At 41.5% G+C, this 10,210-nt stretch overlaps 2 protein-coding genes across 5 annotated transcripts; one reads left to right on the plus strand and one right to left on the minus strand.

Annotated features, from left to right (window-relative positions):
- Nucleotides 1-247: 247 nt before the first annotated feature.
- Nucleotides 248-4,913, minus strand: tmem169b (transmembrane protein 169b). 2 transcript variants are annotated; one of them, XM_086124238.1, is made up of 3 exons: nucleotides 4,613-4,913; nucleotides 3,789-4,145; nucleotides 248-3,356 (listed from the first exon to the last, which is right to left on the minus strand). In XM_086124238.1, exons 2-3 carry the CDS (start codon nucleotides 4,063-4,065, stop codon nucleotides 2,722-2,724), a joined length of 912 nt encoding a protein of 303 aa, XP_085980364.1. In that variant the 5' UTR covers nucleotides 4,066-4,145; nucleotides 4,613-4,913; the 3' UTR covers nucleotides 248-2,721. The 2 variants fall into 2 exon arrangements, with proteins under 2 accessions (XP_085980364.1, XP_085980363.1); XM_086124237.1 differs by lacking the exon at nucleotides 4,613-4,913 and having other exon boundaries at nucleotides 3,789-4,600.
- LOC147198071 (uncharacterized) lies at nucleotides 4,914-9,733 on the plus strand. 3 transcript variants are annotated; one of them, XM_086124234.1, is made up of 14 exons: nucleotides 4,914-5,206; nucleotides 5,428-5,484; nucleotides 5,603-5,729; nucleotides 6,122-6,211; nucleotides 6,303-6,472; nucleotides 6,544-6,586; nucleotides 7,234-7,333; nucleotides 7,410-7,542; nucleotides 7,628-7,680; nucleotides 8,612-8,790; nucleotides 8,865-9,000; nucleotides 9,071-9,112; nucleotides 9,201-9,225; nucleotides 9,365-9,733. In XM_086124234.1, exons 1-14 carry the CDS (start codon nucleotides 5,155-5,157, stop codon nucleotides 9,487-9,489), a joined length of 1,332 nt encoding a protein of 443 aa, XP_085980360.1. In that variant the 5' UTR covers nucleotides 4,914-5,154; the 3' UTR covers nucleotides 9,490-9,733. The 3 variants fall into 3 exon arrangements, with proteins under 3 accessions (XP_085980360.1, XP_085980361.1, XP_085980362.1); XM_086124235.1 differs by having other exon boundaries at nucleotides 7,249-7,333; XM_086124236.1 differs by lacking the exon at nucleotides 5,428-5,484.
- The last annotated feature ends 477 nt before the right edge of the window (nucleotides 9,734-10,210 follow it).

The raw sequence follows: 10,210 nt of genomic DNA on the forward strand, positions 1-10,210 counted from the left end.
ATCCAGTAGTAGTTTTTACGGCTCCGTTACAGTTCTGAGTATGAGCTCGAATCCCAGCCTCCAAATACGTATATGTATGTTAGGTTTATTTAAGGATGGACTCTAAATTGAGAGCGAGTGAGAATATGAGTGTGATTATTAATTTATCTATGGATCGGTGTCCTGCAATTGGCTGGCAACCAGAAAATTGATAGACAAAATGGAATGCATCAGGAATCAAATAAAACACACAAACACATCGTATTTTCAGTGTTGTCATGCAACAAGATTATATTTTTATTGGTGTAATTGTTTACATCCTTAATTTACCTCATACAACATGGAACGAGAAATTCCCACCTGAATATCTGAAAAACAGTTACCTGTTAATCGCTTTGAGGAGCATATTTATCATACAAGTGTGAAATGTTCAAATCCCCGAAGGAAATCACAATTAAATACACGTATTATAATAAATTAAACAAACATTCAACAAAAGACAGTATTGAAAATGTAAGACGGAGCTTTTCACTGGGGTAATTTCACTCACAATGAACAGGAGACAGTTGAAATCTGACAGCCAGCGTGATTATTTAGAGTGAACACTGAGATAAGTTGTCACATGCACTTTAATAATGCGACCAAAAAAAATAAAAAACATCAGATAGTGCTGTGAATTGAATCGATTCAAAATACAAAAATACTTCTGTACGGTTGAGAATGACTCTAAATACAAAATAATTCCATGTAGGTGAGAGTGAAAAACCATGACAACAGTGCTGGAACACATTTCCAGGTAAGCACCAAAAGGAAATCGTGGAATGCTAGTCTTGCAATAAGTGACGAATAATACATGTTAACGACACATGCACGGACACACACAGACACATAAACACAAAATAAAGTTTCAGGGTCCAGTGTGTTTCCAGTACAAATATACAATACTACGCAGCAGTCTTTGGCCACCATTAGCTTTGTTGATTTGATTCCTTTTTTTTCACAGCAGTCACAACATTATAAAATGGTCAGTAGTGGGGTACATCATTTTGTTGAGGGATGGAGCTTGGGGCAGCCCGGTGGTCCAGTGGTTAGCGCGTTGACCTCACAGTACAAAGGTCGTGTGTTCTCCCCGGGCCTGCATGGGTTTTCTCCGGGTACTACAGTTTCGTCCCACATTAGAAAAACATGCATGTCAGGCTGATTGACCACTCTAAATTGTCCGTAGGTGTGAGTGTGAACGCGGATGGTTTTTCGTCTCTGTGTGCCCTGCGATTGGCTGGCAAGCGGTTCAGGGTGTCCGAAGACAGCCGGGATAGACTCCAGCACCCCCCGCGATCCTTGTGAGGATAAAGCGGATCGGAAAATGGATGCATGGATGGATGGTGCTTGGGCAAAGGAAGAAGTAATTTGATGTTAATGAGTTTATGAACATGGCTATTAATCCAGAATAATTCAATGCATCTTTATTGATATAGTGCCTTCACCAAGTGGCCTCGTCCACTCAAATAGACACCATACCTCAATGAATTGCTAGATGTGCTGTCCACTTGAGCAAATGGACACAACAGCTGATGTCAATAGGTGGCTGTTATAAAAAGTCATTTGAAAAGGCATATTTGACTATATAATAGGTACACTACAGTCTATTCAGTATTGTGTATGATAATAAATTAAATCTGAACAGAAAATAATAAAATATATTATTTAAAATATATATCCATCTATTTTCTAATCCACTTATCCTCACGAGGGTCATGGGTGTGCAGTAGGCGGAGTACACCCTGAACTGGTTGCCAGCGAGTCATAGGGCACACATAGATGAACAACCATTCACACTCACATCGAGGGGCAACAAAGAGTGTACCATTAATCAATCGCAGGGCACACAGAGACGAATAAACCACCTGCGCTCACACTCACACCTAGGGACAATTTGTAGTATTCAATCAGCCTGCCATGCATGTTTTTGAAATGTTAGAGGAAACCAAAGTACCTGGAGAAAACCCACACAGGCACGGAGAGAACATGCAAACTCCAAACAGGAAGGCCGACGCCGGAATCGACCCATGCACCTCTGCACTGTGAGGTGGACGTGCTAATCAGTCGACCACCATGCCGCCCCATTTAACATATATTTAATTTTTTTTAAATTATAAAATAAATTTCGGTATACTGTGTATTTTTAAAATAAAATCATAAATATTATCATACATATATTACTTTAATAATGTGTGTGCGAAAAAAACTGTGAGATATATACACTTAATCATCAAGTGAATAAATTAGATAAAAAATACATCCTTTGAATATATTGTACTGTATAAGGAAATGGTATACATTGTTATTGAAGTGACAACACTGCATCATAGTGATTAGCATATCTGCCTCACAGTTCTGAGGTTCGAACCTTGAATTTGCCTATACTTGACGTTGTGTGGCTTTTTAAATTGGAAATTCTTAATTGTCCCAATATGTGAATGGGTGTTTGTTCATACGTGCCCTGTGATTGATCGGTGACCAGTCCAGGGCTATGCCGCCCCCTCTTGCCCAAAGTCAGTTAGGATGGTCTCCAGCCCACCCGTACAACAAATCTAATGGTAGCCTTAGACGTTTGCATAGTAGTGCATGCAATGTCGGGTTTTTTTTCTGTTCATGAAGTTATCCAAGGTAGCACACAGTTTTCTTCATTGTACTTGTTTACGTGTATTTGCAAACTAGCACGTGAACCGGTTCCATTCAGTTTCACACCGAGGACGTCTGGTCAAGTTTCCTGGGGGCTTTGCTCTGCAGCGTGCTGGAGACGGTGTCAGAGTCGAGGAGCTCGATAATGCTGTAAGGGGAGCAGTCCTCCAGGCCCATTTTCCCGCAAGCCCAGCCGCAGAATCCCTTCTCCAGGTCCCTCACGGCATGCCACCACGCGCTGAAGGCCCAGGACACCTGCACCACGGCCGAGTACAGCGCCAGGGACACCGCCACGGGCATGATGAGTACAGGGTAGAAAATGATGAGAAAGGGGCAGATGGTGATCTTGTGCCAGAACGTCCGCTCCTCGTTGTACACCAGGAAGACGTTGTACCACGTCAGGGTGCCGTAGTAAAAGGATGTGATGAAGGAGAGCAGGAAGACCACAGGGGCACAGGAGATGCTCCACAGGACAACGTGAGGCCCGCGGCACACGCCCAGGCTGCAAGACCGCTTGGAGTCCTCCCTGGCCTCGCACTCAGCATCGAGCCGTTCCCGAGACTTGGCCAGCTCGCGGAGTTCTTTTTCTGTCATGGTCACATGGATGTCCACCACCTGGCCCTTCTTTTTGCCCCGTGTGATGGTGCCTGTTAGAGTTACATAGCGGCTGTCTGGGGGAAGGCTCCAGTCTCCGTCTGTTGAGTAGACACAGGAAGAAATCAGTTAGATTGGGGGTTCTCGAAGTTTTTGAACATATGAACAGGGCAGAGAAAATAAATTGTATAAATATGGGTAAGAATTTGACACAAATTTGGGGTGAAAATCGACCTCTAAAGGTGTGGATCCGCATATGTTACCAGACTTCAACTCATTGAGCATCAAAATGGTTAACACATTCAGAAAGTGTGTGTGTGCTTTGTTTTTTTGTTCGTTTTTTTTTGGAATGCCACCACAGAAGGGTGCCTGGGATGGCATGGACATGTAATAGGAAATATAACTTAGTAGCCCCCTTCACGTTTGCCTTTGTGCACTTCCATCCGGCTGTGAAGTAACAGCGGAGTTAATAAAATAATGTATAATAATGTAAGATTGTTGTTGGCACACTGAAAAGATACAATATGATTCACCTTCATTTGTGGGTGTACAGAGGAACTTGGCTCCCTCCTCAGCACTCCTCTCTGCTCCCTCTTCTTCGCCTCCTTGGTCACCACTGGGCCCTCGCTCCACGTCGGAGCGATAGACGATGATGGACTCCGGGCGCTGCTCTCGCTTTCTCCTCCTCTTCCTCCTCACGGATGGTCCCACATCGCCGTCGTCTACGTGGTTCACAGATGATTCGGACCTGAGGGAGAGGATCTGGGGGCTGCCTTCTCCTTCGGTCTGAGACTCCTCCACATGGGCCATCCTATCAGCTGGCCTATCGCTATGAAGACTATTCTGAATCAGGACTATTGTCCACTCATTGCCTTCAGAACAGGAAGCGACTGGATGGATGGCATAAACAGACACATATAGGCAGAGCATTTAAAAAAAGACACTTTTCTATTTGCAGTCACGAATTGAATCACGTGCACAATGATGCTGACCTACATTCTGTGTGCGTTCTTGCATGTGCTGCTGTTACCTTAAAAAATACTGTACACCAAATGCATTTACTGTAAATAAATATATATGGATATACAGGGCCAAACACTGTCTGTTAGATTTGATGGAAATGTTTGTGTTAAAGCAAGTTTGTGTATCATAAGCTGTTTAGTTTCACTAGAGAGACAGGCTTCTGTTAAGCTACGCGTTTCCTGGGAAGATTTTAACCAGAATTGAAGGAATTAAAGAGACAATGTAAGCCATTCTCCTCCCATTTAAATCCCACCCATGTCCGCTCTTTTGTCTGCCGACAGCCGGTAAACGACGCGTCCGTCTCGTACGAAGTAAAACGGAGAGTAACTCTTACCTTAACGAAGCTGCACCAACATTGGGTAGAATTCTAATATTTCAAAATATAAAACCCGATATTTGTGTTGTACTTGGCTGAGCGACACATCAGACCCATACAGCTGGTTTACGCAAAAATGACTCCCACTCCATGACAGCGCTCAGGACTGCCAAACTGGCGCTTTACGTAAAGTTATTTCAGGAATTGCCGTAGCGGCCGCCTGTACAGATGCGTTACGTAAAATGTTTTCCTGAATACAGTAGCACCATAACCCCGCCTTCACTTCCGTTAAAGCCTGACGAAAATGTGTCAATTCTTTCCAAATTAAAACGTCCAATCCTTAAACTAGGAACGCGTTTGAATTACTGCAATGATAATAACATATGTTATGGAATAAAAAAAAATTACTGTCGGTTATCAGTTTGGTACGGAGTTAATGTTTTGGAAAACAATCATATGCTAGCTAAATATTAGCGCTACAAAATTATGTTGGTAAACCGAAGCTCGCAGTTATGCTAATTGGCTAATGAGCAAATTAAAGTAACTGAACTGTAACTATAATGGCGCATCAAAGAACCCCCGGTGCCATTGATAGCTTACTCTGCCGATTGGGTAAGTTTTATTATATTATGAATACATTACTATTTTTTTTAACTTTTAATACCAGGTTTCTTCTACGCTTAACCCAAAGTTAAGAGCAATTTAGAGCTAGCGTAGTTCTAGCCTTTTTTGATCGTGGCAGAAAATGATCTAAATGGCAAACAGCAATGCTGTGCTGAATTAAAAAGTTGCAAGAATGTATTGTATTTATTTGTTTGTTTGTTTTTGCATAGTCCTTGAAGTTCGTGAGCTTTCTCAAAAGAAGAATGACATTGACCGGGAGGTTGAAGGTAGTGTCATTTAAAAAAAAAAAAGAAATAAAGTAATTTTAGCTATTTTGAATAAAACTAAAAGGCATTCAATTGGTGTCTTGTCCTGTTTAATGAAGTTTGGCTTGTGTGCCTGCAGTTCATAAAGCAAACATTGCAGAAAGGAGGACTTACATTGAAACAACTCGCACACATATCAAGGTGCTGGAAGAGGGTGCTGAAGTGAAACACAACACTTTGAAACACAACAGGGCAGCTATAAAAAGGTATGCACACAATATATTAGTGTGAGGTGATTAATTGTTCCATTCATCCATTCTCTGCTCCGCTTACCCTCCCAAAAACTCCACCAGAAAGCCAAGAGTCTGGATTTAAACCCAACATACCTTGTGTGTTATGGTCTGATAAACCCAGGCTGGGATTTTTGACCATCATTCCAAAAGGCATTTTGTACCTCATCACTTCCAGAACACTAGACAAACAGTGAGGTAGCATCGTGAAGAGGAACTGAGGCCCTAGCAGACGATTAAAATGGGAAATCCGATTTTAGTGAAAAAAAAATGTTTTATTGTATGGTCATATCATCCACTCCAGCCTAAATGAGTTTTTTATCATCACTGTGATACATTTAACATGCAATTGCTTTTTCTCCTCCTAGCATGAAGGTGACTCAGGGCCTGCTCCTTCAGTATGAGCGAACTTTGAGAGCAGAACTGGAGAGCGTAAAAGCCAACTACGACAATGACAAGTGGGTCGGCCAAATGTTGGTTTAGCACATTATATTTGCAGTTTATTTGGTGTATCCACTCATCCCCCTCTTTAATCTATGACCTATCTAGGGAAGGATTCAAAGACAAAATTACAAGTTACAGGAAGCTGTTTCAGGCTCATCAGAAGCCATTTGCGCAAACACTCCAGGTGCAAAATGATGACATGGAGAGTCCAACCATGGTGTCTCATGATGACGTGCCAGTCAAAACCAAGGAAGGGGGCAGAGCCCATGTCACTGGTAATCGAAGCTCAACAGCTTGATTACAGTGAGCTGGTTTTAAACATTTAATTAAATGTCTGATTTTGCAGATTCTGACGCTCCTCGTTCCTCCTCAGAGAAACGACCGGACAGGTATTTTGACCACGTACCGTACAGTTAATGTGGATATTAAGTCTACACACCCCATTTGAAATCAGGTTTTTGTGATATAAGAAAATGAGACTGAGATGAATCATTTTAAAAACTGTAACCCGTCCAACTCAACTGAAAGAAAGAAACACTTTAAGAGATGGGTGGGGGATAAAAAATAAACAACTGAAGTGATGTTGCACAAGTGTGCGCAGCTTCTTCAGATTTTTCCGATCCGTTTTATCCTCACAAGGGTCGCGGGGGGTGCTGGAGCCTATCCCAGCTGTCTTTGGGCAGTCAGCGGGGGACACCCTGAACCGGTTGCCAGCCAATCGCAGGGCACACACAGACGAACAACCATCCGCGCTCAAACTCGCACCCAGGAACAATTCTAGAGTGTTCAATCATCCTGCCATGCATGTTTTTGGAATGTGGGAGGAAACCAGAGTACCCGTAGAAAACCCACGCAGGCCCGAGGAGAACATGCAAACTCCGCACAGGGAGGCCGGAGCGGGGATTGAACCCAAGACCTCTGCAGTGTGAGGTCAACGCGCTAAGCACTGGACCACCGGGCCGCCCCTTATCTTAATATCATAAAAAAAATGGCATTCGAACAGGGGCTGTTTATACTGCTAATCTCAGCTATTTAGTCTTATTTCTTCCAGCGCAGAAGCAGACGTGGGAATGGAGAGTTCCCCTGTGAAGGACTCCATGGCTGTCGTCTCCACTGTGAATATCAGTGACATGAAGGTGAGACAGCAGCGGCATCATAGATCGCGACTCTGGCTTGATGGCCCGCTTTTCGACTCACTGTGACAAACAAAAGGGATGTCCGAGCGGTCCAGAAACCTCCGCGGACGGCAATGCTGAAGAAGTGGACGTGCAAAGTGAGGCCCGGGCATCAGTTTCCTGCAGCGCTGATGAAACTAGAAGCAATGAGCAACATGTCGGGGCACAAGGTAAGCACGCAGCTTTCTAATGCTCCCAATTTGACAGTCCAATGCCGCTGTGTGATCAATATTTCTTTCGATCACCGTGGACCAGATGAGATGCCCGGTGAGGAAGAGGACGACCAGGAGGTCCAACTATTAAGCCAAGTAATCACAAAAGAATCCACCCAGCCAATTTGAAGAGTGATGATCAGTTTGGAGAGGAAATAAGATGTTTCGATTATGCAAGTTACGTCATGTTGTGGCCTGTGTACAGTACTGTGCAAAAGTCTTGGGCCACCATTGCGTTCGACTTTTTCGCAATGCTTTTTTTAACCATATCTCAGAAGAAGCATATGTATTTTTTTAAGCTACTCATTAGGAATCACATTAAATATCACAGCCATTTTAAATTACATTTTTAAAAAAAATGCTCATTTTCAAAAAAGCATCATTTTAATACTTTGTGTTTTTGTAGTTGTCTCAAAGTAGCTATTGAATTTAATGAAAAAATTAAATGTTTATAAAATAATCATTATTTAGACTTAATGAATTAAATACTGTTTTATTGAGTTGAAAAATGAACCTTTAACTACCGGTATTTGTTTTTTAATTTGTATGTCATCCATAGATAAAATATTAAAATAAAAATTGAAATACTTTATAAATATTACTTTTTTGGAATATTTGACATCATGTAAATGAAGTCTAAATAGTACAATTTCCATATTTAATCTTTTTTTTTTATATCTCTACATCAACTTACAACTATTAACAAATAAGAATGAATACAAACATAAAAACAATTACAAATAAAATATTAATTCATAAGGCCAATAATTACATATTTGATATGGTCTTGTTTGTATCTTGAAACTGCTTAGAAAATAATTGTGCATTTTAGATAATTCAATAAACACAAAAATTACATATCATTTTAGCATCGGGGGGGAAAAAGTAATCTTTGAATGTAATCAAAATATTTATGACCATTCGTTGATTTTGTGGCTTGAATCCTATTCGAGCTTGCGGTACTGGCCGAAGAAGAGTTTTTGCACGGCAGGGTCCATTGTACGTTCTATTCCGTGTGGTTGTTGAGGCAAAGCAGTCGCCTGTGTCGGAGGAAGAAGGGGCAGCACGGGCGCAAATGGAGGAAAGAGCCCCAGCAGAGGAAGAGGAGCAGGCACCACAGCAACATGGCGTTCTTTCGCTTCCGCAGGGTCAACAAGCACAACCTCAGTCCTCCACCGCGCCTGGCACGCCAACGTTCCACTTTAAGTAGGTTTTATATGTCGAACCTTCATAAAACGTTCAAGCTCAAATGATCAATATGTGGATGTCGTTCATTCCAGCTTTAGCCCAATTTGCTCACCAGTTGAGGGCACGTCTGAGAGCAAATCTCCAGCCTTCATGTTCTCGCTCAATTCTAATCCCAGCACCCCAGGCTACTCCAGTTTCGGCTTCGATGCCGTCCCCTCCCATGAAGAGGTAACGATGGAGAAAGCGCCGCGCCAAACAGATGCCGAGCCAAATACTCAGCACCTCTTTTTGTTTGCAGGATCTGTCGTTCCCTTTCGGCGGCTCCTTTTTCAACGACAAGGTATGACTGACGGTCTTCTCTGGGGTTGACTTTTTCATTTTGCAATTCAAAACAAAAAAAAACCCACCCCACCAAACTCTGCTTTCAGAAAAAACAGGAGACTAAATCAGGCGGCAAGTATCTCACATCTCAGACACACTTTTTTTTTTTTTTTTTTGGATCTCCTGCTAAATTTGGTGAAGTCAATTTCTCTGTCAGGGGATCAAATCCTCTTTTCCACCACTTTAAATCTTCACCCACATGATTCTGCAGGCCTGGACTTCCTGTTCAACCAGCCGGAGCAAAGCGAGGACTTCCAGTTCCCCTTCACCTCCGAGAGCCCCGCAGATAACAAGGAAAACACGACCACCGACTTTCCCTTTTCATTTAACTTTTGAGAGACATTCTTGGTTTGCATTTGCTTCTTGCTACAATGTGAGAGTGTTCAGAGAACGTTGACTGTAAATGGCCCAATGTGTGTTCTGTGTTGTTGCATCTGGTTGATTGTTTTAAAGCCTTCATTTCTTTAGTAATTTAGAACAACTGTTACTGTTTGAACCTTTCTTCAAAGCATTTATTTCCTCAATGCACAACTTCAGTTTTGTAATATTTGAAAAATAAGAATAAATTCTCTTAACTTGGTACGTTACTCTTGTAATATTGCGATAATTTTTTTTTTAACTCATTCAGTACCAGCCAATTCTGGACCAAGTCTGAAAAGACGTTTAAAAACGTCTTTGGGAGTGAATGAGTTAAAGGACCATGTCCTCATAGCATTACACAGTTTTTTTTGGTTGCATTACAAATGTTTTTATGCCCGTCTTCGAACATACAGAAACTAGTTTATTCGGATGAATGAGTTGTAATAATTTTAAACAGTTACTTATCATTAATGGTTTTAAAACTTTTTCCTTGTAATGCATTCATTTTGTAAGATTACATATTCACCATTGAGGTATTTTTTGTTTTAAAAAAAACATACTTTTGGATATTTTCTCCCTATTTTTTAAAATAACTTTTTCAATAATTTACATTTATTTAAAATGACAACCTTCCACTGTGACTTCTAGGAATTTCTATAGGATTACAGTATTTTCAAAATAGTATGACTTTGTAGGT

This window comes from Hippocampus guttulatus, chromosome 11 (genome assembly GCF_054856545.1).
Source record: "Hippocampus guttulatus isolate MCC_2025c chromosome 11, RoL_Hgut_1.0, whole genome shotgun sequence".
Classification (NCBI taxonomy): Eukaryota; Metazoa; Chordata; class Actinopteri; order Syngnathiformes; family Syngnathidae; genus Hippocampus; species Hippocampus guttulatus.

What these genes read in the sequence shown, in the direction of transcription:
- tmem169b (XM_086124237.1), bottom strand. Translation starts at nt 4,185, where the DNA reads ATGCTCTGCCTATATGTGTCTGTTTATGCCATCCATCCAGTCGCTTCC. An exon ending in CTGTACACCCACAAATGAAG is followed by an intron (nt 3,357 to 3,788) that starts GTGAATCATATT and finishes TCTACTCAACAG; the next exon opens with ACGGAGACTGGAGCCTTCCC.
- LOC147198071 (XM_086124234.1), top strand. Translation starts at nt 5,155, where the DNA reads ATGGCGCATCAAAGAACCCCCGGTGCCATTGATAGCTTACTCTGCCGA. An exon ending in CATTGACCGGGAGGTTGAAG is followed by an intron (nt 5,485 to 5,602) that starts GTAGTGTCATTT and finishes GTGTGCCTGCAG; the next exon opens with TTCATAAAGCAAACATTGCA. An exon ending in ACGCCAACGTTCCACTTTAA is followed by an intron (nt 8,791 to 8,864) that starts GTAGGTTTTATA and finishes CGTTCATTCCAG; the next exon opens with CTTTAGCCCAATTTGCTCAC.